Source organism: Lethenteron reissneri, chromosome 61, assembly GCF_015708825.2.
Source record: "Lethenteron reissneri isolate LAM-NWPU_2019-01 chromosome 61, ASM1570882v1, whole genome shotgun sequence".
NCBI classification, from domain to species: Eukaryota; Metazoa; Chordata; class Hyperoartia; order Petromyzontiformes; family Petromyzontidae; genus Lethenteron; species Lethenteron reissneri.
Genome location: NC_083839.1, coordinates 7,203,461 through 7,229,596, shown reverse-complemented (window position 1 = coordinate 7,229,596; position 26,136 = coordinate 7,203,461). Strand labels below are relative to the sequence as shown.

The 26,136-nt window shown below is 55.7% G+C and overlaps 2 protein-coding genes across 3 annotated transcripts; one reads left to right on the top strand and one right to left on the bottom strand.

Annotated features, from left to right (window-relative positions):
- The first annotated feature begins 5,851 nt into the window (after positions 1–5,851).
- On the top strand, positions 5,852–15,194 carry LOC133358376 (nuclease EXOG, mitochondrial-like). The gene is made up of 6 exons (XM_061576682.1): positions 5,852–5,979; positions 7,821–7,979; positions 8,543–8,682; positions 9,516–9,592; positions 10,364–10,496; positions 12,202–15,194. The coding sequence occupies exons 1-6, from the start codon at positions 5,862–5,864 to the stop codon at positions 12,604–12,606; spliced, it is 1,032 nt and encodes a 343-aa protein (XP_061432666.1). The 5' UTR covers positions 5,852–5,861; the 3' UTR covers positions 12,607–15,194.
- Positions 15,195–15,341: 147 nt separating this feature from the next.
- Positions 15,342–24,600, bottom strand: ANKMY2 (ankyrin repeat and MYND domain containing 2). Of its 2 annotated transcripts, none has more exons than XM_061576663.1 (10): positions 24,378–24,600; positions 22,899–22,963; positions 21,884–22,022; positions 21,407–21,505; positions 20,506–20,666; positions 19,474–19,682; positions 17,878–18,013; positions 17,561–17,689; positions 16,689–16,857; positions 15,342–15,973 (listed from the first exon to the last, which is right to left on the bottom strand). In XM_061576663.1, the coding sequence occupies exons 1-10, from the start codon at positions 24,442–24,444 to the stop codon at positions 15,801–15,803; spliced, it is 1,347 nt and encodes a 448-aa protein (XP_061432647.1). In that variant the 5' UTR covers positions 24,445–24,600; the 3' UTR covers positions 15,342–15,800. The 2 variants fall into 2 exon arrangements, with proteins under 2 accessions (XP_061432647.1, XP_061432648.1); XM_061576664.1 differs by lacking the exon at positions 24,378–24,600 and adding an exon at positions 24,189–24,315.
- Between the last annotated feature and the right edge of the window lie 1,536 nt (positions 24,601–26,136).

Sequence of the window (26,136 nt, the reverse complement as noted above, 5' to 3'; positions counted from 1 at the left end):
CTTCAAGTGACACTCTGGTCCACACACAGAACGGCACACGGAAGTGGATATCATAGAGTTACCGCTGATATCCTCTTCTTCAAGTGGCACTCTGGTCCACACACAGAACGGCACACGGAAGTGGATATCACAAAGTTACTGCTGAGATCGCCTTCTTCAAGTGACACTCTGGTCCACACACAGAACGGCACACGGAAGTGGATATCACAGAGATACCGCTGAGATCCTCTTCTTCAAGTGACACTCTGGTCCACACACAGAACGGCACACGGAAGTGGATTTCACAGAGTTACTGCTGAGATCGCCTTCTTCTTCAAGTGACACTCTGGTCCACAAAACGGCCCACGGAAGTGTATATCACAGAGTTACTGCTGAGACCTTCTTCTTCAAGTGACACCTGGTCCACACACAGAACGGCCCGCAGAAGTGGATGTCAGAGTTACTGCTGAGATCGCCTTTTTCAAGTGACACATCTGGTCCACACACAGAACGGCACGCGGAAGTGGATATCACAGAGCTACCACTGAGATCGCCTTCTTCAAGTGACACTCTGGTCCACACACAGAACGGCACGCGGAAGTGGATATCACAGAGCTACCACTGAGAACGCCTTCTTCAAGTGACACTCTGTCCACACACAGAACGGCCCGCGGATTTGGATATCACAGAGTTACTGCGGAGATCGGCCTTCTTCAAGTGACACTCTGGTCCACACACAGAACGGCCCGCGGAATTGGATATACAGAGTTACTGCTGAGATCGCCTTCTTCAAGTGACACTCTGGTCCACACACAGAACGGCACACGGAAGTGGATATCATAGAGTTACCGCTGAGATCCCCTTCTTCAAGTGGCACTCTGGTCCACACACAGAACGGCACACGGAAGTGGATATCACAGAGTTACTGCTGAGATCGCCTTCTTCAAGTGACACTCTGGTCCACACACAGAACGGCCCGCGGATTTGGATATCACAGAGTTACTGCTGAGATCGCCTTCTTCAAGTGACACTCTGGTCCACACACAGAACGGCCCGCGGAATTGGATATCACAGAGTTACTGCTGAGATCGCCTTCTTCAAGTGACACTCTGGTCCACACACAGAACGGCACACGGAAGTGGATATCATAGAGTTACCGCTGATATCCTCTTCTTCAAGTGGCACTCTGGTCCACACACAGAACGGCACACGGAAGTGGATATCACAGAGTTACTGCTGAGATCGCCTTCTTCAAGTGACACTCTGGTCCACACACAGAACGGCACACGGAAGTGGATATCACAGAGTTACTGCTGAGACCTTCTTCCTCAAGTGACACACTGGTCCACACACAGAACGGCCCGCAGAAGTGGATGTCAGAGTTACTGCTGAGATCGCCTTCTTCAAGTGACACTCTGGTCCACACACAGAACGGCACGCGGAAGTGGATATCACAGAGTTACCGCTGAGATCGCCTTCTTCAAGTGACACTCTGGTCCACACACAGAACGGCACGCGGAAGTGGATATCACAGAGTTACCGCTGAGATCCCCTTCTTCCAGTGACACTCTGGTCCACACACAGAACGGCACACGGAAGTGGATATCACAGAGTTACCGCTGAGATCCCCTTCTTCAAGTGACACTCTGGTCCACACACAGAACGGCACACGGAAGTGGATATCACAGAGTTACCGCTGAGACCTTCTTCTTCAAGTGACACTCTGGTCCACACACAGAACGACACACGGAAGCGGATATCACAGAGTTACCGCTGAGACCATCCTTCTTCAAGTGACACTCTGGTCCACACACAGAACAGCACACGGAAGTGGATATCACAGAGTTACCGCTGAGATCCCCTTCTTCCAGTGACACTCTGGTCCACACACAGAACGGCACACGGAAGTGGATATCACAGAGTTACCGCTGAGATCCCCTTCTTCAAGTGACACTCTGGTCCACACACAGAACGGCACACGGAAGCGGATATCACAGAGTTACCGCTGAGACCTCCTTCTTCAAGTGACACTCTGGTCCACACACAGAACGGCACACGGAAGTGGATATCACAGAGTTACCGCTGAGATCCCCTTCTTCAAGTGGCACCCTGGTCCACACACAGAACGGCACACGGAAGTGGATATCACAGAGTTACCGCTGAGATCCCCTTCTTCAAGTGACACTCTGGTCCACACACAGAACGGCACACGGAAGTGGATATCACAGAGTTACCGCTGAGATCCTCTTCTTCCAGTGACACTCTGGTCCACACACAGAACGGCACACGGAAGCGGATATCACAGAGTTACCGCTGATATCCTCTTCTTCAAGTGGCACTCTGGTCCACACACAGAACGGCACACGGAAGTGGATATCACAGAGTTACTGCTGAGATCGCCTTCTTCAAGTGACACTCTGGTCCACACACAGAACGGCCCGCGGAATTGGATATCACAGAGTTACTGCTGAGATCGCCTTCTTCAAGTGACACTCTGGTCCACACACAGAACGGCACACGGAAGTGGATATCATAGAGTTACCGCTGATATCCTCTTCTTCAAGTGGCACTCTGGTCCACACACAGAACGGCACACGGAAGTGGATATCACAGAGTTACTGCTGAGATCGCCTTCTTCAAGTGACACTCTGGTCCACACACAGAACGGCACACGGAAGTGGATATCACAGAGTTACTGCTGAGACCTTCTTCCTCAAGTGACACACTGGTCCACACACAGAACGGCCCCCAGAAGTGGATGTCAGAGTTACTGCTGAGATCGCCTTCTTCAAGTGACACTCTGGTCCACACACAGAACGGCACGCGGAAGTGGATATCACAGAGTTACCGCTGAGATCGCCTTCTTCAAGTGACACTCTGGTCCACACACAGAACGGCACGCGGAAGTGGATATCACAGAGTTACCGCTGAGATCCCCTTCTTCCAGTGACACTCTGGTCCACACACGGAACGGCACACGGAAGTGGATATCACAGAGTTACCGCTGAGATCCCCTTCTTCAAGTGACACTCTGGTCCACACACAGAATGGCACACGGAAGTGGATATCACAGAGTTACCGCTGAGACCTTCTTCTTCAAGTGACACTCTGGTCCACACACAGAACGACACACGGAAGCGGATATCACAGAGTTACCGCTGAGACCTCCTTCTTCAAGTGACACTCTGGTCCACACACAGAACAGCACACGGAAGTGGATATCACAGAGTTACCGCTGAGATCCCCTTCTTCCAGTGACACTCTGGTCCACACACAGAACGGCACACGGAAGTGGATATCACAGAGTTACCGCTGAGATCCCCTTCTTCAAGTGACACTCTGGTCCACACACAGAACGGCACACGGAAGCGGATATCACAGAGTTACCGCTGAGACCTCCTTCTTCAAGTGACACTCTGGTCCACACACAGAACGGCACACGGAAGTGGATATCACAGAGTTACCGCTGAGATCCCCTTCTTCAAGTGGCACCCTGGTCCACACACAGAACGGCACACGGAAGTGGATATCACAGAGTTACCGCTGAGATCCCCTTCTTCAAGTGACACTCTGGTCCACACACAGAACGGCACACGGAAGTGGATATCACAGAGTTACCGCTGAGATCCTCTTCTTCCAGTGACACTCTGGTCCACACACAGAACGGCACACGGAAGTGGATATCACAGAGTTACCGCTGAGATCCCCTTCTTGAAGTGACACTGGTCCACACACAGAACGGCACGCGGAGGTGGATATCACAGAGTTACCGCTGAGATCCTCTTCTTCAAGTGGCACTCTGGTCCACACACAGAACGGCACGCGGAAGTGGATATCACAGAGTTACCGCTGAGATCCCCTTCTTGAAGTGACACTCTGGTCCACACACAGAACGGCACACGGAAGTGGATATCACAGAGTTACCGCTGAGATCCCCTTCTTGAAGTGACACTCTGGTCCACACACAGAACGGCACACGGAAGTGGATATCACAGAGTTACCGCTGAGATCCCCTTCTTGAAGTGACACTCTGGTCCACACACAGAACGGCACGCGGAGGTGGATATCACAGAGTTACCGCTGAGATCTTCTTCTTCAAGTGGCACTCTGGTCCACACACAGAACGGCACGCGGAAGTGGATATCACATAACTACCGCTGAGACCGCCTTCTTCAAGTGACACTCTGGTCCACACACAGAACGGCACACGGAAGCGACCAAAGTTATACATAAATAATGGCAGAACTCCACGACTCCAGGAAGTGGGCCCGCAGCTTGCCACAGCGTAAGGGGCTGTGGTGATTTACAGCCAATGTGAGTTGAGCGTGGACAATTAGACCCGTAAAAATGATTGTTTAAAAAAATAATGATAGAATATAGTATTGTCATCAGTGTGACATACCTATACCAAGTTTGCAGTCGATACGACATTGGGAAGACGGGTGAAATTGAGTTACAAGATTTGAGGATACGACAACACACAGAGTAAGTGAAATAAAAGCGTGTAAAATGTAAAAATATATATGTTTTGGATTTTTTATGATAGAATATAGTCTTGTCATCAGTATGACAAAGGTATTTAAAGTTTGCAGTCGATAGCACATTGGGAAGTGGGTAAAAATTGAGTTATAATATTTTTGAGGATACGACAACAGACAGAGCGAGTAAAATAAAAGCGTGTAAAATAGTTTTTGTTGGGTCAGATCGCGTAAATATGTGTCGTTAAACCCGCCACCACCCGACACAGCCAATTAGAAAAAGGTTTGTCACCTAAACAGTACGTGCCAATTAGTTACTAGTTCGGCACAAAGGTTGTGTTGGAGAGTAAACCCACAACATTTACAATTCTAGTAATTAGTAATTACAACCAGGAGTTGTGGAGGAATCCTTCAGCTTCGTTCTGACGCAGACGGGGGATTAAGGCGATGACGCAGAAGTGGACATGACAGAGCTACATCCGAGATCCCCTTATTCAATTAGGGGCCGTCCATAAATGACGTCACGCGATTTTGGACAAGTTTTGACCCCAAATGTCTGACCCCCCCCCCCCCCCCCAGGTGCGTGACGTCATTTATGGACAGGGGGTAGCACTTTGAGACAGGTTACGTTAACCAATTACCTACTTTTACCAATAATCAACTAAGGAACGTATCCATACAGCACTGTGCTGATAAAATTTTCCTCGATTCATAGTTAGCACTCGATCCATAGTTAGCACTCGATCCAACAATCGATTATTTTACCATAGCAACGCATGTGGAATCGTCTGGCGGTTTACACTACGAATCAAGAAAATCGATTACAGTCACCCGACTCCCCGCACACGAATCAAAAGCGAGGATCTGTACACGAGGAATCGATTTGCGATTCTCAGCTCGATTCATTGCGCTGACAATCTTCCGTGGGGGACGCGCGATGCGATCCGTAGACCGTAACATCGATTCACATTTATCGATTCCGATTCCGTTCAACTCGGTGCTCTATGCAGAATCGTGAGTTCGATTTAATTGGTCGAGCCGATTTCGATTCTGACAGTCGCCGCACACGTGGGTACACAAGCGACATCGCGTCTCCTCCCGTGTCCCCGTGAGTCCCCCGTGTCCCCGACTTGTCTCCGGAGTCCCACGGTGTCTCCCCGTCGTGTCCTTCTGTGTCTCCGTCTCTACCCCCACCCCCCCGTGTCTTTACGGCAACGTACGGTGTAAAAGAAGTTCGACATTCGTACGTGACCCCTGCGTTTCTGTGTTTCCAGTGTCCACGTGTCTCCCTCCGTGTCTGTGGTGACCCCCCTCGTGACCCCCCCACTGTGACCCCCCCCCCCCCGTGACCCCCCCCCCCCGTGACCCCCTCCCCCCTGTGCCCCACACCCCCCCCCCCCGGCCATGTCGTTCCGCTGGGGGCTCGTGAACGGCGCGGGCTTCTCGCTCTCTGGCCTGGCGCTGCTCGAGTTGTGGCTGCGGCGTCGCAAGCAGCAGCAGCAGCAGGGGGCGGACACGACTCGTGAGTGGGGGGGGGGAGTAGGGGGGGTCAACAGGGGGGGGGGGTCAACGGAAGGGGGGGTGTGAACGGAGGGAGAGGGGCTGAACGGGGGGGGGGGTTGAACGGAGGGGGGGGTGAACGGAGGGGGGGGGAGGGTGAACGGAGTAAGGGGGGGGTGAACAGAGGGGGGGTGGAGGGGGGGTGAACGGAGGGGGGGGGGGTGTGTGAACGGAGGGGGGGGGTCAACGGAGGGGGGGGATCAACGGAGGGAGGGGGGGTGTGAACGGAGGGGGGGTCAACAGAGGGGTCAACGGGGGGGGTGTGAACGGAGGGGGGGTCAACGGAGGGGGGGGTCAACGGAGGGGGGGTCAACGGAGGGGGGTGTGAACGGGGGGGGGGGTCAACAGAGGGGTCAACGGAGGGGAGGGGGTCAAAGGAGGGAGGGGGGGTCAACAGAGGAGGGGGTGTGACCGGAGGGGGGGTCAACGGAGGGGGGGGGTCAACGGAGGGGGGGTCAACGGAGGGGGGGGGTCAACGGAGGGGGGGTCAACGGAGGGAGGGGGGTGTGACCGGAGGGGGGGGGTCAACAGAGGGGTCAACGGAGGGGGGGGGTCAACGGAGGGGGGGTCAACGGAGGGAGAGGGGTGTGACCGGAGGGGGGGTCAACAGAGGGGTCAACAGAGGGGTCAACGGGGGGGGTGTGAACGGAGGGGGGGTCAACGGAGGGGGGTGTGAACGGGGGGGGGGTCAACATAGGGGTCAACGGAGGGGAGGGGGTCAAAGGAGGGAGGGGGGGTCAACAGAGGAGGGGGTGTGACCGGAGGGGGGGTCAACGGAGGGGGGGGTCAACGGAGGGGGGGGTCAACGGAGGGGGGGTCAACGGAGGGAGGGGGGGTGTGACCGGAGGGGGGGGTCAACAGAGGGGTCAACGGAGGGGGGGGGGGTGTGAACGGAGGGGGGGGGTCAACAGAGGGGTCAACGGAGGGGGATAGGGGGGGGACGGAGAGGGAACGCCAAGTAACTCGATTGACGACAAAAAGAAACCCGTACCAATGAACTCGCGTGTCAGCTCGTCGTTACCAACACGTGGGTTGGAAACCCGCGCGTACAGATGTGGATAGACGATGGCAATGAACCCACTTGCTGTACTGCCATCATACCACGGCAACAATCGAGGTGTTTGGGTGAGATCGCGTAAGCCAGATTCGCCCGATGATGCTGGATGTAATTACCGGCGAAACGTCGGACTCAAGATTGTAAATGTTGTGGATTCACTTGGCGTTTTGTTTACGTGACAAATCCCCTCACCGGTTGGCCGTGTCGGGTGGTGGCGGCTCTAACGACACATTTGTACTCGCGCCATCTCACCCAACAACCTCTATGATCTTGTTGGTTCTTTCGGTAAAGTCACGTAGAAGGGAAATAATAAAATAATAAAATTAAAACATAATAAAATACAATTCTCACGACGTTTCGGCCACAACGCAAGCAGCCGTCCTCAGGTGAAGAACAGGTCTTTCGGAAAGACAGCGTCTGAATGAACACCACCGTTGCGTTGTGGCCGAAACGTCGTGAGAATTATTTTATTATGTTTTATTTTTTATAATTTTAGTATTTCCCTTCTACGTGACTTTACCGAAAGAACCAAGAAGATGAATCCCTGCAGTCACGAAAGCTTTAAATCGAAACCTCTATGAAGAACAACATTGGTCGCGAAAGCCTTCGTGTGAAACATACCACGGTCAAGGCAGGTAGTTGACGACCTCCACGACCGGCATATCCCGTGTCCCCGTACCCCCTTACCCACACGTAGTGCCCCCCCTCCCCCCGTGTCCACCCCCGCCCCCCCCGTGTGTGAGCAGAGTCCCCCCCCGAGGGGGGAGGGTCCCCGCTGGAGCGCTGGGGGCTGCCGGACCGCGGCGCGAGCCCCCGCGTCTACGCGCACCACGCACTCTCGTACGACCGGGCGCGGCGCGGCCCGGCCTGGGTGGCCGAGCACCTCACCCTGGCCTGCTTCAGCGGTGCGCACGCCAACCCCACTCACTCACCTGGCGGCTCACCTGCTCACTCACCTGGCAGCTCACCTGTTCACTCACCTGGCTGTTCACCTGCTCACTCACCTGGCGGCTCACCTGTTCACTCACCTGACAGCTCACCTGTTCACTCACCTGGCTGTTCACCTGCTCACTCACCTGGCGGCTCACCTGTTCACTCACCTGGCAGTTCACTTGGCAGCTCACCTATTAGCTCACCTGTTCACTCACCTGTTCACTCACCTATTAGCTCACCTGGCAGCCCATCTGTTTACTCACCTGGCGGCTCACTTGTTTATTCACCTGTTCACTCACCTGGCAGCTCACCTGGCAGCTCACCTGTTCACTCACCTGTTCACTCACCTGGCAGCTCACCTATTATCTCACCTGGCAGCCCATCTGGCGACTCGTTCACCTCACAGCTCACCTGCTTGGCTATTCACCGAGCAACTCACCTGGCTCTTCACTCACCCCCCCCCCACCCCCTTCCCCCACTCCCCCCCACCACCACCACCGCCGCTCCCCCCCCCCCCCCCCCCACATATACACAGGCGACGCCAACCGCAAGCACTGCCACTTCCACCCCGACCCGGGCATCGAGCCCCGGTTCTCCGCCTCGGACTCGGACTTCCGGGACAGCGGGTGGTCGCGCGGCCACATGGCCCCGGCCGAGGACAACAAGTTCAGCCAGGTGGGCAGTCCACCTCGCGATGTTCCAAGTTCAGGGGTCAACACTCGGTGACTCGTGAGAACGAGGAGCGTTCTGCACGCAGAGGGCAGGAGGAGATGCGGAGGAGTTGGCATCGCTGGGAGCCGAGGTTCCACTCCGGGTTTCAACTCCAACCGCAGCGATTGTTAGACCCGTAGACTCGCGCAGAGACCCATAGACTCGCACAGAGACCCGTAGACTCGCACAGAGACCCGTAGACTCGCACAGAGACCCATAGACTCGCACAGAGACTCACACAGAGACCGAGAGAGACTCACACAGAGACCGAGAGAGACTCACACAGAGACCCAGAGACTCACTCAGAGACCCAGAGACTCGCACAAAGACCCAGAGACTCACACAGAGACCCAGAGACTCACACAGAGACAGAGAGACTCACACAGAGACCCATAGACTCACAGAAACCCAGGGACTCAGACACCCATAGACTCACACAGAGATGCACAGACTCATGCAGAGACTCACACAGAGACCCAGAGACTCACACAGAGACCCATAGACTCACACAGAGACCCAGATACTCACAGAAACCCAGGGACTCAGAGACCCATAGACTCACACAGAGATGCACAGACTCATGCAGAGACTCACACAGAGACCCAGAGACTCACACAAAGACCCATAGACTCACACCGACTGAATCGTGATTCAACCGGGTTCTCAAGCAGGAGGGTGATTGAGTTCCATAGTTCAGCAGCGGGGTGAGCGGAGCAGCAGCAGCAGCAGGAGGGTGGGCAGTGAGGATGTGGGTCGTGCCCTGAGCAGTAACTCACCACTGGCACCGTGACCCACAGGAGGCCATGAACCAGACGTTCTACTTCTCCAACATCGTGCCCCAGGACATCTCCAACAACGAGGGCATCTGGAGAAGGTAGCGCCCCGAAAACAGTGCACACGCACCCACGCACACCTACACACCTACACATCTGCACGCCTCCACGCCTACACATCTGCACGCGTGCGCACGTGCAGTGTACATTGAGGCGTTGGTGCTTATCTCCTGTTCACAGCCCCTGGAAATTCCACATTCTGATGGTAGGAGCGATGGTGGTCGTGTGAAAAGCGCCATTGACTTGGCCACAAAAGTTTGTTTTCTCTCCTATTTTAGCGACCCCAGGAGAAGGAATGTTGATGATGGGCCGAGTCAACCTGCCTCCACCCTCCCGAACAACCTTCAAGATGTGACTTTGCGACGTTTGCGATTGCTCGGAGCCGCTCGCTCTCTCGCCGAGCCACCCCGGGCAGATCGAGGACACATCGACACGTGTGCACCGGTGTGGTCCACGTGACCTGCGCAGCCACTAGGGGCCGCTACACACTCAGCCGCATGTGCATGGGGAGCGGTCAGGTAAAGCGGTTAGCGCTACGCCGCGCTGCGAACCTGGCGGCCCGAGTTCGATTCCCGCCCACGGCCAGCACCAGTGACGATTATCTTAACCCCGGTCCTGGGCCTCCTCTAGGTCGACTCGGCCTCAAAATGGGTGCGGTGTGTAAAAATCGCCACTGGGGAGGCCAAGGCGGTCGGGCGTGGCGATGGCCACCCACCCCCTCGTGTGCCGTGCCTGCCGTCATAACTGCTCGCTTACAGCACTTGCCCCAAAAGTCTGTCAAGGCTACACGGGGGATCTTTGCCTTCGCGCAGCCTGGAGTCGCTGTGTGAGCAGCTGACGGCGCTCTACGCCGACGTGTGGGTGGTGACGGGGCCTCTCGCGCTGGCCCAAGACAGTGGCGCTGGCAGCGGTGGCGGGCAGAGCAAGAGACTTGTCAGCTACGAGGTGAGTGGAGGGCAAGGGTCACTCACGCAGGGCATGGCTGGGAATCGGGCTTCGGGGGGAATCATTTGTGAAGACGGTTGCCGAGCACAGGGGCCGAAACGTCACCCGGCCGGCCAGAAGCGAACAGCAGCGAACAGCAGCGAACAACAGCGAACAGCAGCGAACAGCACTGTCGTCGCAGTTGCAACGGATAGAGAGTTACGAACGCGTTTCGTGTATTGAGCGAGGACATTCGTGTTGCGAGAGATTCCGAATTGGAAGAGTGCGAGGGAAGAGTAGAGATTAGAGAGAAGTGATGTGAGCCTGCAGTGTGGCGAGTGAGTGGATGAGTGAATTGATGGGTGTGTTGTTGTGGTGGTGGTTGAACACGGTGGTGGTGGATGAGTGAATGGATGGGTGTGTTGTTGTCGTGGTGGTTGAACACGGTGGTGGTGGATGAGTGAATGGATGGGTGTGTTGTTGTCGTGGTGGTTGAACACGGTGGTGGTGGATGAGTGAATGGATGGGTGTGTTGTTGTGGTGGTTGAACACGGTGGTGGTGGATGAGTGGATGGGTGTGTTGTTGTGGTGGTTGAACACGGTGGTGGTGGATGAGTGAATGGATGGGTGTGTTGTTGTCGTGGTGGTTGAACACGGTGGTGGTGGATGAGTGGATGGGTGTGTTGTTGTCGTGGTGGTTGAACACGGTGGTGGTGGATGAGTGAATGGATGGGTGTGTTGTTGTCGTGGTGGTTGAACATGGTGGTGGTGGATGAGTGAATGGATGGGTGTGTTGTTGTCGTGGTGGTTGAACACGGTGGTGGTGGATGAGTGAATGGATGGGTGTGTTGTTGTCGTGGTGGTTGAACACGGTGGTGGTGGATGAGTGAGTGGATGGGTGTGTTGTTGTCGTGGTGGTTGAACACGGTGGTGGTGGATGAGTGGATGGGTGTGTTGTTGTCGTGGTGGTTGAACACGGTGGTGGTGGATGGGTGAATGGATGGGTGTGTTGTTGTCGTGGTGGTTGAACACGGTGGTGGTGGATGGGTGAATAGATGGGTGTGTTGTTGTGGTGGTTGAACAGTGGTGGTGGATGAGTGGATGGGTGTGTTGTTGTCGTGGTGGTTGAACACGGTGGTGGTGGATGAGTGAGTGGATGGGTGTGTTGTTGTCGTGGTGGTTGAACACGGTGGTGGTGGATGAGTGAGTGGATGGGTGTGTTGTTGTCGTGGTGGTTGAACACGGTGGTGGTGGATGGGTGAATGGATGGGTGTGTTGTTGTCGTGGTGGTTGAACACGGTGGTGGTGGATGGGTGAATAGATGGGTGTGTTGTTGTGGTGGTTGAACAGTGGTGGTGGATGAGTGGATGGGTGTGTTGTTGTCGTGGTGGTTGAACACGGTGGTGGTGGATGAGACGAAACGGTGTCTGGTATCGACCGAGTCCTCGCCGTGGCAGGATGAATCGATGGGCTATGGCTGTGGGCGGGACAGCGTCTCCTCTTCACGTGAACCACGTTTGTTCTAGCCACTGCTGGATGGATGAACGAGGGCCTTGCACAGAGCCTGTGGGTTACTTGGCCACACTTGACGATTGGATTGGGGGAATGGTGGGAGACGGGGGGGGGGGGGGGACACAGATTATGTACAGCGGCTATGCTCGCTGCCTTCTGCCGCCACCACGGAGTCTCTCGCAGCAACGCGTCTCTCCGACCGTGCCCGTCACAGGTGATCGGCGCAAACGAGGTGGCGGTGCCGACCCACCTGTACAAGGTCATCGTGGCTCAGGGTACGACCGGCGGCGATGGCGGCGCTGACCGTGGTACCGAAGATATTGGCGGCGCCGAAGACGGCGGTGGCACCACCGCGGAGGGCGCCACCGCGGAGGGCGCGGTGCTAGCGGCGTTCGTGATCCCCAACGCGCCGGTGCCGCAGGGGACGCCGCTCGGCTCCTTCCAGGTGCAGCTGGAGCAGCTGGAGCGCTGGGCCGGCGTCACCTTCTTCCCGCGGCTCGACCGCCAATCTTGCCGGGACCTGTGCCGCGTGGAGTCGTGCGGCGCCGGTGCCGGCACGAAGGCCGAGATGCAAGCGGGGCCGGCGAGCGTGGGAGGTGGTGCACGCTATGGGGCGTAGCGGGTGGGGTGGACAGGTACGGGGAGCGCCGCCGGGCCGAGACCACGGACCCGCGGAGCTGTAGAACCCAGCTGAATCCCAAACCAGCGTGTGCGACATCACGGGACCTCCTTTGCCAGTATTAGATTATGATAATAGGTTTTTCACTTTTCTGGCAATACTAAAAGAGGTGTGAAGATGTTAAAACACCAAACTGAAACCTTTGCAAGGAATCATGTCTGCATTAAGCACACATACTTGTGGTGAACATGCAAACAAAAAAACATGCTCTGACAGTCTATGGTGCATTGTCTTTGAAACTGATTGGTCCACATCAGAGACGGCTTTCTTTAGAGCCTCGTCTCACTAACAGTGTTAGACCAGAGGATGCCACAAGGCGACCAGCACAAGGACAACGCACTATCAGGACATGGAGAGCTCTATCATGGGACCTCCTTTGCCAGTATTAAATAATGATAATCGGATTTGAAGCTTTCGTTCTTTAGTTTTTTCGGTAAAGTCACGTAGGTAAAAAATAAAATAAATGAAAATAACTAAATTAAATCACCGATTTAATTGAGTTTTCATTTATTTTATTAGATTTTTTACCTACGTGACTTTACCGAATAAAACCAATGAGAATGATAATCGGGTTTTCCCTTTTTTGGCAATAAAACAGTTGTGTTAAGATGGCGTCCTCTGGCCTAACACTGTTAGTGAGACTAGGCTCGAAAGAAAGCTGTCTCTGGTGTGGACCAATCAGCTTCAAAGAAAATGCAAAAACTTGTTGGTTCTTTTGGTAAAGTCACGTAGAAAGAGAAAATAATAAATTAAATAATACCACACGACGTTTCGATTGCAACACAAGCAATCATCATCAGGTACAAATGAAAGAGAAAACAAACCTAGTAAACTTAGAAATATAATTCAATACAACACAGATAGTCGGTTAACATAACAGTCAACACCCTACCTGGTTGATTACGTTCTTCCAAAGATTGCTAAATTTAAGAGAGATAAAACACAAAGTTTTTACAATGCACATACTGTCAGAGCATTTTTTTCAACGGTTTTATTCAACGGGTTTACTTGACTCCTATGTGTGTCGTGGTCAAATCTTGTAATCAAAAGTTAGTCTACTCCCTGTTGCCCAATCAATTCCACATTTTGCACACGTACTCAGATCCGGTGACAATGCATGCCTGGATCAAAATCGGAATCAATTAATCAATTGGCTCTTTTAAAGCAATTAACATTTAGTATGGACGGCTTATTAATTAAATATTTATTTGTCTAGGTCAAAAATGCCGTGGTTCCTAAACTCTGGAATCGTCTCGCCCAAGAAGCAGGCGCCACGTGTCCCTTGCCATCAAGATGTCAACTACTTCCCGTTGTCCAATCGAGTTATTTACGTATTAGTGCACTTTAAAATAAAACCGTTGTTTTTATGTCTACCACAAGTCTATGTGGTTAATGCAGAGATGATTCCTTGCAAAGGATTCAGTTTGGTGTTTTATTATTGCCAGAAAAGGGAAAAGCCTATTATCAGCGTGTGCGAGTTTACAATGACTCTTAATGAGTCTGCTACGGAACGCTACGAATCTTATGTGGGTCTCTTCGTAGGTCTATGGGGTTCTATGGCACGAGGTGGACCCATCGTCACACGGTGGACACTTGAGAGATCAATTTAATCAGAAGCTAGTTTGTGGATGTCCGAGAGTCGATGGGTCCCTATGCCACGCGAGAGCCTATGGGTCTTCTATCGGAGTCTAGAGGGGCGGTCTGCTCATTACACCTGAGAACACGATGCACATCCGTGGTTGGCGCCGATTCTCAGCGGTGCCAGCTCCACGTCTCAGACCCGAGCCCCCAGGCCTCCTCTCTCTCCGTGAGCCACGCTTTAACCGCCACACGGCCATCTATGACGTGGCTATCGCACTGCGCTACCGACTCCCTGACCACCCAATGTAGCCCCTCCCTGCCATTTTCACCAATCCACACACCGAACAGAAATGGTGAAGTATGGTCAAACAACACCAACTCGACCGACATCACCCGAGTGGGGGGGGGGGGGGGGGGGGGTGAGTGGTGGCAGGGAAGGATGCCTTAATTCCAGTAGTGGATTTTACAAAAGGTCTGTAAATGATCGTCTTTTTTACTACTTGCCGAGTATTTATTTTACTTGTTTATTAATAACAGGGTTGCACTTCAGATGCCGTGAACGTCCGGCCTCATCCGGTGCTGCTGCTGCTGCGCCAGTAGAGCTGTGGCGGCAAAGCCAACCAGCGCGGTCAGCCTTTGGATATACTGGGCTCCGTCGTAGCAACGTGGAATTTACACCACTGGCTGCGGCCCACCAGTAGACACTGCACCCCACATTTGTGAGCACAGAGGGAGCCTTTGATGGGCTATTGTTGTTATTGTCGTTTTTGCCTCTTGGCAGGCAAGAGACCCGCATCACGAGGTCGGCCACAATAACCACAATTTAAGAAATCACCCGGAGCGTACAAGCTAAGCAGGGCCCGAGCCTGGGAGAAGGGCGGTTGGGGGGGGGATTGCTGTGGGCTGGCAGAGGCCAACGCAGCAAACAAATACACTGCTACCACCACAAAGCACCAGCCAGCTCCGCTCTCGCTGTGTAACACGCTGCGAGGCTCCGTACGCCGTCCCTAAACCAAGGGTGCCAATTCCACATTGCCGTGGCGGGGGTGGCGGCCGACCTGCTTCGCCGTTAAGACACCATGGAATGCGCGCTGTTGACGTTTCACAAAGTGGTACTGGTTTTATTGACCGTGGAGAGATGATGGGTCACGACCGATCGGAGGTTGAGCTTGGAAACGACCGTGATTTCAACTTCTAGTTTTGAATAAACGATCGGCGCAATCTCTTCGCCCGCGAGGGTCTCACGCTGGCGCGGAAGGTGCGGAGGGCGAGTGGTGTGGCCGAGCACAGGCTCCCGAGTCACCCCCCTGGGGTCACTCCCGAGTCACCCCCCGAACACTCATCGCTCCACCACACTCAGACCGATCGCTCCACCACACTCACACCGATCCCACTCCTCGTCCACATGATCGATCATTCCTCTTCCCTGCTCTGTCACTCCCCACCACTACTCTACACTCTCGAGTCACTCCTTCACACTGCTCCACCCCTCCTCCCGATCACTCCCCCCTCCCCCCCCAACAATCTCCATCACGCGCACACCCTTGTCCCCATCACTCCTCCACACTGTGCGTCGTCACACCACCCTCCCCCACTGTGGAGTCTGCCCCCTTGGGGTCCTCACGGGGCGCGGGGTCCGTAGGCGTCTGTGGCGCTGCCTGCGTCGGGTCTTCGGGCACTGACGCGGACGCCTCCTCGCCGCCCTCTCCGTTTCCTTTACTCGCCCCTGCGCACATCGTCACGCACGCACGCACGCGCGTCACACACAACACACGTCACCAATACCTGCCATTCGCCACTAAGTGACGGTACCGTCACCACGGCGCCGGTGCTGTCACCACGGCGCCTGTACCAGGCCAGGTGGACTTAGAGGCCACGTGAAGTGTCGAAGACTCGCTGACAGGAGGTCACACGTCACACACGTATCGTCGCACACAAAAACATCGTCACGCACGCAAGTGGTCAGGCACATCGACACACACGCACACATCGTCAGATTGCCATACACATCGCCACGTCAAATTCATTGTCACACCTGCTCATTGTACACAGCGTCACAAAACGACACAGTTGGTAGCAATCATTGGCCTCGACTGCAAAAACTTGGCAGGACCCCCCCTCCCCCCTCAAGAAAGTCATGAGAATCATAGCCCATGGGGCGAGAGCAGAGATCGGTACCAGACAAGGCAGCAACGTCTTTAGGGGTGCCCATTTATTTACACGGCCAATGAGAGTGGATGACCCCCATCCACGGCACTGTGGCTCTCACACAGTCCACCGCGATTGGCCACGCAGAGACGCCACCTCAGGTGGTGCCGATGCAAGTGAGACGCCCCCCCCCCCCACAGTGGTCTGGGTTCGTAGACGAGCGGCGACAATAATCTCCTGGGGTCAAACAATCAAACAAGCGGAATCAAATGAATGATGAAGCTACGCCCCACCTGCTGCAGGGCCTTCCAGCTGCTGCTGCTCCTCCTGCTCTTTCCCGAACTTGTCCCGCTCGCGCGCCGCCCGTGCCTCCTGGCGCCGCCACTCCTCCGCCAGGTGGCGGCACGACTTCTTGTGCGTGAACCAGTGCAGCTTCTGGCACGGCTGCCCACAGTACACCACCTGGGGGGGGTGGGCGGTCACAATCTTGAAACAGAATCTGTATTCATCCCACAGGAATCCGATGAGCTGCGAAGCTCACGGATGTCCAGGAGCGAAATCGCCCGGCGAAACCGCGTTCGATTCCCACTCGCGGACCAAACACCAGCGACGAATATCCGAACCGGTCCTGGGCCTCCTCCCCTTGGTCGATTCGGTCTAAGATGAGTACCTGTTGCGGTGTGCATAAATCGCCATCACAACTGGGGGGAGACAAAGGTGGCCGGGGCATCGTAGGGCTCCACTCGCTAACAGCACTCGCCCCGGTCGAGCCTGCGTGGGCTACGCGGGGGGAGCGTTGTGCGTGTGTGTGTGCGTTGTGTGTGCGTGTGTGCGTGCGTGTGTGCGTGCGTGTGTGCGTGCGTGTGTGCGTGCGTGTGTGCGTGCGTGTGTGCGTGCGTGTGTGCGTGTGTGTGCGTGTGTGCGTGTGTGCGTGTGTGCGTGTGTGTGCGTGTGTGTGTGCGTGTGTGTGTGTGCGTGTGTGCGTGTGTGCGTGTGTGCGTGTGCGTGCGTGTGTGTGCGTGTGTGCGTGTGTGCGTGTGTGCGTGTGTGTGCGTGTGTGCGTGTGTGTGTGCGTGTGTGTGTGCGTGTGTGTGCGTGCGTGCGTGTGTGCGTGCGTGTGTGTGTGCGTGCATGTGCGTGTATGTGTGCGTGTCGCGGTGCGCACCATCTTGCAGGCGGAGCACTTCTTGTCGGCGCCCTTCTCCCCGCAGGTCGTGCAGAACTCGGCGTCCACGAGGCCCACCTGGCCCGTGACGGCCTGCGTGAGGATGGACAGCGCCGTCGGCTCCCGGCCCTGCCCGGCGACGCCACCGCCAAGGGGGCAAGAGGGGTGGGGGAGGGAGAAATGAGCGAGGAAGCCGATTGGTGTCGACCGGGCCCGTCCACCCGGCCCTGCGATTCGCCACGTCGTGGGGGTTTTTTGCCGTTGCTTATGGCGGGGAGGGGGGCGGGGGAGACAGAGAGCGTGCGGGCGCCACTCACGATCTCGACGGGCGCGATGCTGCGCACCAGCTGCTGCAGCAGCGTCGCCTGCGGGAAGGGGAACTTGCGCACGGCCTCGCGCACAAACTTCTCCTGGTGCAGCGGGAAGCCGTCTTCCTCTCGGCCCTTCAGCAGGCTGCACCGGGAAGGGCAAGTATGGGGAGATGAGGGGGGGGGGGGGTAGGAGCACGGGGAGGGGTGGGATGGCGACAGGCCGGGTTAGCGTCGCTCTGGAGTTTATAACAAGGCAACCACACGGTGCATTGTGGGAGCCGGCACTACAGCTGCGTTGCTGCAGACGGTGCATTGTGGGAGCCCACTACAGCTGCGTCGCTGAACACGGTGCATTGTGGGAGCCACCACTACAGCTGCGTCACTGAACACGGTGCATTGTGGGAGCAGCCACTACAGCTGCGTCGCTGAACATGGTGCATTGTGGGAGCCACCACTACAGCTGCGTCGCTGAACACGGTGCATTGTGGGAGCCACCACTACAGCTGCGTCACTGAACACGGTGCATTGTGGGAGCAGCCACTACAGCTGCGTCGCTGAACATGGTGCATTGTGGGAGCCACCACTACAGCTGGGTCGCTGAACATGGTGCATTGTGGGAGCAGCCACTACAGCTGCGTCGCTGAACATGGTGCATTGTGGGAGCAGCCACTACAGCTGCGTCACTGAACACGGTGCATTGTGGGAGCAGCCACTACAGCTGCGTCGCTGAACATGGTGCATTGTGGGAGCCACCACTACAGCTGCGTCGCTGAACATGGTGCATTGTGGGAGCAGCCACTACAGCTGCGTCGCTGAACATGGTGCATTGTGGGAGCAGCCACTACAGCTGCGTCGCTGAACATGGTGCATTGTGGGAGCAGCCACTACAGCTGCGTCACTGAACACGGTGCATTGTGGGAGCCACCACTACAGCTGCGTCGCTGAACACGGTGCATTGTGGGAGCAGCCACTACAGCTGCGTCGCTGAACACGGTGCATTGTGGGAGCCGCCACTACAGCTGCGTCGCTGCACACGGTGCAATGTGGGAGCCGCCACTACAGCTGCGTCGCTGAACACGGTGCATTGTGGGAGCAGCCACTACAGCTGCGTCGCTGCACACAGTGCATTGTGGGAGCTGCCACTACAGCTGCGTCGCTGAACACGGTGCATTGTGGGAGCCGCCACTACAGCTGCGTCGCTGCACACGGTGCATTGTGGGAGCAGCCACTACAGCTGCGTCGCTGAACACGGTGCATTGTGGGAGCCGCCACTACAGCTGCGTCGCTACACATGGTGCATTGTGGGAGCCGCCACTACAGCTGCGTCGCTGAACACGGTGCATTGTGGGAGCAGCCACTACAGCCGAGTCGCTACACACGGTGCATTGTGGGAGCCCACTACAGCTGCGTCGCTGAACACGGTGCATTGTGGGAGCCGCCACTACAGCTGCGTCACTGAACACGGTGCATTGTGGGAGCCATCCCAGTATCCCTTCTCCGTCCCGTTCCTTTCCCATCTCCCCTACATGACATCCTTGATGCCTCGCCCTTCCCGCTGTGGTGCGTCACGGGGACAGCGGTTTTGACATGAACAATAATGACCTTTTGAGCAGCCCATCAAGGCCGCCACCGCCACGGAGGTGCGCGAGGCAGCGCGAGAAGATGGCGCCCAGGTAGTGGATTTTGACGGCGAGGACCTCGTTCATGTCCTGCTGCTGCATGCAGCGCTCGCACACGCGCTCCAGCACGCGCGCACACGCCGCCAGCGCCTCCACCGAGCACAGCGGGCCCTCGCCCACCATCAGCAGCACCTGGCATGCACAAAAGACAAAGATTCATCCCCCACCGCATTGCCTCAATAGACTGTTGGGGCAAGTGCTGTTAGCGAGTAGCACCTATGAAGGCCGGCACGGCACACGAGGGGGTGGGTAGCCAACACTACGCTCGGCCGCCTTTGTCTCCCCAGTGACGATGTTTACGCATCGCACCGGGTACTTATTCGAGGCTGAGTCGACCTAGGGGAGGCCCAGGATCGGTTCAGATAATCGTCACTGGTGTTTGCCGTGAGCGGGAATCAAACTTGAGTCGCTGGGTTCATAGCGCAGCGCGCGAACCACTACACTACCGCTCCCACACAAGACAAAGATCCCCTGTATAGTTTTAACAGACTGTAGGGGCAAGTGCTGTTAGCGAGCACCTATAAAGGCCGGCACGGTACACGAGGGGGTGGGTGGCCAGCACCATGCCCAGCCGCCTTTGTCTCTCTAGCGGCGATGTTTACACATCGCACCGGGCACTCATTTGAGGCTGAGTCGACCTGGGGGAGGCCCAGCACCGGTTCAGATAATCGTCACTGGTGTTTGCCGTGAGCGGGAATCGAACCCGGGTCGCCAGGTTCGTAGTGCAGCACGCTAACCGCTACACTACCGCTCCCACACACACACACAAACATATCTACACACACACACACGTGTATGGACACACACACACAAGACAACCAGATCCAGGGGTCAGTGCCCGACATGGCCATTACGAACCTTCCCACACACACACGGACACACACGGACACACGCAGACACACACAGGGTCAAACGCCCGCCCTGTCCCCCCCGCCCCAACAACCCAGCCCCCCACCTTGACGGGGTTGAGGTTGGTGGTGAGGATAATGCGGTGCAGGGGGGCGGCCAGCTTAGCCGGGAGCCGGGCCTCGGTCTCCAGTCCCTGCGGCCTGGTGTAGTAGTCGAGGCTCTCCCGCGAGAAGAAGTTGTTGATGATGGTGACGCAGTCGTGCTGCCCTGCGCGGCACACATCGGAATCGGAAGGTTGATCCTGGAGGAATCCAATGAGCTGTCAAGCTCTTTTTCACAGATGTCCAGTAGGGGCACAGGGTCAGAACGCTACAATAATAAACAATACGAAAACATAGCAGGAGTGCAGAGTATAGGTAAGGTAAATAAATCACAAAAAAATCAAAAAAATATTTTACCAGGTGAAGTCCACTGAGCTATATAGCTTCTTTTTCAGAAGCGACCTGGCCACAAATGATAGCTCAATAAAGTGGCTTATCATGTGGAAATTTATAGCAGTAAAATAATCTAAATAATATTGAAGCACGATACTAAATGTGGAGGGAAAAACCGGAGGATCCCGAAGAAAAAAAATCCACACGACCACGGGGAGCATGACAGCATGTAAACTCGATGACGTCACACACACCCCAGAAGCTCTTTTCCACTGGCACAACCGAGCTGTGCTGGTGCCGTGCCGTGCCATGGCGAGCCAGCCCGGCGCGGCTCACATTGTTTTTCCACCGCAGAAGCCGAGCCGTTCTGCCAATGTTACAAGCGATGAGCGAGTCGAGACGCGCGTCGCTTACACGGCGACACCGCGTCCTCGCGGCGTACCGACCAACGTTGCGCACGTGGCAAACGAGTCACCTGCCCCGCCGCGCCAAGGGAAACCGCGGGCGACGATATTAACAGATCGCCGACGTCACGCGGGCCGCGGGGGAAGCGAGGGCGAGACTCTCGCGTACCCACGAATGCGGCCATCTGTGCGGCGGTCCGTCCCACGGAGTTCACCGCGTCCGTCTTGGCGCCGGCCTCCAGCATCATGCGAGTGATCTCCTTGTTCCCTGCGGCGGAGGACAGGGGGTGACCACAGCCACCATGACGACGGCGCGGAGTGGCAGTAGGAGGGGAAGGAGGTAGGCAAAGAGGGGAAGGAGGAGGAGGGGGGGGCGAGGAGGAGGGGAGGGAGGAGGAGGGGAGGGAGGTGAGACACCAGCGACCCGAATCTCTCCTCCATGTGTTTTTGGACAGCAACGCCCGAGCTGTGTCGACAAGATGAGAGCCGTTTGATCGTTTTCTTTTTTGTTTGGGTCTTACTTGAGCATAACAGTCCCGTTAATACAGTGGGGTGGGTCTCACTGGGGGTCCTGGCTAACGGACGGGGTCCTGGCTAGCAGAGCGGGGTCTCCCAGGGGTCCCCGGCTAGCGGACCGGGGTCTCACCAGAGAGCCCGGCGAACATGAGGGCGGTGTATCCGTGCTCGTGCTCGTTGCAGTTCACGTTCGCCCCGTGCCGCAGCAGCAGCTCGCACAGCTCGGCTCGGCCCTTGTAGGCTGCGTGCATCAGCGGCGTCATCCCGTGCTGCGCGGGGCACCCAGAAAGGGGTGGGGGGGAGGGCATTAGAGATGGGGGGGGGGGGGAGACCAGGATTCTGGTTCAGAGGTCAGAGGGGTTGAGCTGGTACAGCTGAGAACTGGGTTTTTTTTTTCTGGAAGACTTTGCAGTTTTTTCCTGGATTTCTCTGTTTGCGCATAGTCACATAGTCACTTTAAGATGTTTTCTTGTTCATGTTTTTGTTTTTTGTTTGTTGCGGTTGCACCCGATTCAAGAGCCGAATGGCTCACAGGGCTATACCAAAAAATGAAACTGAAAGTGTAGCGGAGTTGATGGTCTCAGCCCGGTCACCACCAATGAATCACATGGAGACCCAGAGACTCTCATTAGAGATCCATGTGAAAAAAGGAGCAAGCCTTGGCTTGTAAGGGGGCCAGGTGGGATTCACACCTTTGCACACAGGTGTTAATGATTACCGTGATACACGACACTACCGTAATCACTACTATTGATAGCAAGTGTGGTAGTTCAACACAACGTGTTTGAAACACTTTTTCAACCACCACACTGTAAGTCACTCCATTAACCACCCAATCACTAACTCAAACACATAATCACTCAACCACTTTCTCACTCACCACACTGCAGGTCACCTCACTTATCTTTCAAATTCTTCCCTCACACTGCTCCACTCTGTAATTCCTTCCCATCATCATTATCATCTCCTTCCCTCTCCCAAGATCTTGTAACAAAAAAAAAAGAACACTGCTCAATCAAGGAAACGCATTAATGACTCTTATCTATTGCACCTTCAGTCGTGCCGATTGTTGCTGACCGCTTGGCATTTTGGCCATGTGCTCAGCAACTTCGATTCAAGACAAATGACAGCTGGTGGGCCCCCACCTCGTCCAGGCAGTTGATGCGGACCGTCTTGAGGCCCAGAAGTCTGCAGGCCTCTTGGACATTTCCTGAAACACGCAAACAGCCAACATCACCTTCACACACCAATACCAATAGCCACCATTTGAAATGATGGGTGAGTGAAATGATGGGTGAGTGAAATGATGGGCGAGTGGGTGGATAATTCAGTGGGTGAGCTGGTGGATAATCGAGTTGGTGGATTATTGAGTGGGTCAAGTTGGTGTGTATTTCAGCGGGTGGGTGACATGATGGGTGAGTGAAATGATGGGTGAGTGGGTGGATAGTTCAGTGGGTGAGCTGGTGGATAATCGAGTTGGTGGATTATTGAGTGGGTCAAGTTGGTGTGTATTTCAGTGGTTGAGTGAAATGATGGGCGAGTGGGTGGATAATCGAGTTAGTGGATTATTGAGCGGTTCAAGTTGGTGTGTATTTCAGCGGGTGAGTGAGTGAAATGATGGGTGAGTGAAATGATGGGCGAGTGGGTGAATAATTCAGTGGGTGAGCTGGTGGATAATCGAGTTGGTGGATTATTGAGTGGGTCAAGTTGTGTATTTCAGCGGATGAGTGAGTGACATGATGGGTGAGTGGGTGGATAATTCAGTGGGTGAGCTGGTGGATAATCGAGTTGGTGGGGGAGATGGTGAATGTGGTTGAGTTGGTGGTGTTGCCACCTTCCACCGTCGACCAAATCGGGACAGATGTCCAAGCCAGCCTGGGTCTATCGGAGCCGTTGCTGTCTGAAACTGGAATGAAGTCCAACTCAATACCGATGATACCAGGTCTGGGTACAAATCAACTCCTGCTGCCACCCGAAAGCCCGGGATGGGTGACCTGGAGTTGTTGGTTGGCCATACTTTACCGCTCCGATGGGTTACGGGTCGGTCAGACGCCGAGGGGGCGCAGACTTCAGCGAACATCACCACTGTTGCGTTGACAATCAGGGCTGCGGGTTACGACGAACGTGACAGCTAGACCTCGGCAAGGTAAGGTAAAAGTGTAAAAAACAACGAGCCTACCTTTACCCCACTTTTTACCCTTACCACAATACAATCACTCTACCCTACCTTTGACCCTTTAGCAGGTAAGGTAAAAAGCAACGAGCCTACCTTTTACCCTACCCTTTACCCTTACCCCTTGGCATGTCGAAACCTTTAACCCTTTTACCCGGTAAAAAGGGTATAATTACCTTACCTTGCCGAGGGCCTAGTGACAGCGTAACACTTGCAACCACAAGGCGCACGTGTGCCCAGGCAGTGTAAGGACGGCACCTACACATCTCAGAAGCTAAGCAGGAGCCGAGCCTGGACACGGGCCCTTGGATGACCCACGACTTAAAAGGGGTTAACAGCAGCCTCGGAGAGGCACAGCCCGAGAGAGAGCATCAGCGAGAGAGAGAGAGAGCGAGGCAGCATGCGTCTCCCAGAGGCCCCATACACTCCAGGCCCAAAGCCTCGGGCTCGCCTTTCGACACTGCCTGGAGCAGCTCCGCCTCCTCGGCCGCGAGGTCTCCCTTCTTCGCGGGCGCCATGACCGCTCCTGGGTGTCGTCGCCGCGTCTCCTCGCCGCTCTCTGTCTCCTCTTCGCCCGCCTGAGTGTAGAAGGAGATGCCGACAACGAGCCGCGATCTCCTCGTGAGTCTGCGCGTACGCCGCGTCACGGTTTCCGCTCCGTGCCGCCCTCTTGAGGCCAAGGGGTCGTCAACGTGACGGCGGACATCTTGCTCAGGGATGGTGAAGCAGGTAGGACATCTTGCTCAAGGGTGGTGAAGCAGGTAGGCCATCTTGTTCAGGGGTGGTGAAGCAGGTAGGCCATCTTGCTCAGGGGTGGTGAAGCAGGTAGGCCATCTTGCTCAGGGGTGGTGAAGCAGGTAGGCCATCTTGCTCAGGGGTGGTGAAGCAGGTAGGCCATCTTGCTCAGGGGTGGTGAAGCAGGTAGGCCATCTTGCTCAGGGGTGGTGAAGCAGGTAGGCCATCTTGCTCAGGGGTGGTGAAGCAGGTAGGCCATCTTGCTCAAGGGTGGTGAAGCAGGAAGGCCATCTTGCTCAGGGGTGGTGAAGCAGGTAGGCCATCTTGCTCAGGGGTGGTGAAGCTGGTAGGCCATCTTGCTCAGGGGTGGTGAAGCAGGTAGGCCATCTTGCTCAGGGGTGGTGAAGCAGGTAGGCCATCTTGCTCAGGGGTGGTGAAGCAGGTAGGCCATCTTGCTCAGGGGTGGTGAAGCAGGAAGGCCATCTTGCTCAGGGGTGGTGAAGCAAGTAGGCCATCTTGCTCAGGGGTGGTGAAGCAGGTAGGCCATCTTGCTCAGGGGTGGTGAAGCAGGTAGGCCATCTTGCTCAGGGGTGGTGAAGCAGGTAGGCCATCTTGCTCAGGGGTGGTGAAGCAGGTAGGCCATCTTGCTCAGGGGTGGTGAAGCAGGTAGGCCATCTTGCTCAGGGGTGGTGAAGCAGGTAGGCCATCTTGCTCAGGGGTGGTGAAGCAGGAAGGCCATCTTGCTCAGGGGTGGTGAAGCAAGTAGGCCATCTTGCTCAGGGGTGGTGAAGCAGGTAGGCCATCTTGCTCAGGGGTGGTGAAGCAGGTAGGCCATCTTGCTCAGGGGTGGTGAAGCAGGTAGGCCATCTTGCTCAGGGGTGGTGAAGCAGGTAGGCCATCTTGCTCAGGGGTGGTGAAGCAGGAAGGCCATCTTGCTCAGGGGTGGTGAAGCAGGTAGGCCATCTTGCTCAGGGGTGGTGAAGCAGGTAGGCCATCTTGCTCAGGGGTGGTGAAGCAGGTAGGCCATCTTGCTCAGGGGTGGTGAAGCAGGTAGGCCATCTTGCTCAGGGGTGGTGAAGCAGGTAGGCCATCTTGCTCAGGGGTGGTGAAGCAGGTAGGCCATCTTGCTCAGGGGTGGTGAAGCAGGTAAGGCCATCTTGCTCAGGGGTGGTGAAGCAGGTAGGCCATCTTGCTCAGGGGTGGTGAAGCAGGTAGGCCATCTTGCTCAGGGGTGGTGAGCAGGTAGGCCATCTTGCTCAGGGGTGGTGAAGCATGGTAGGCCATCTTGCTCAGGGGTGGTGAAGCAGGTAGGCCATCTTGCTCAGGGGTGGTGAAGCAGGTAGGCCATCTTGCTCAGGGGTGGTGAAGCAGGTTAGGCCATCTTGCTCAGGGGTGGTGAAGCAGGTAGGCCATCTTGCTCAGGGGTGGTGAAGCAGGTAGGCCATCTTGCTCAGGGGTGGTGAAGCAGGTAGGCC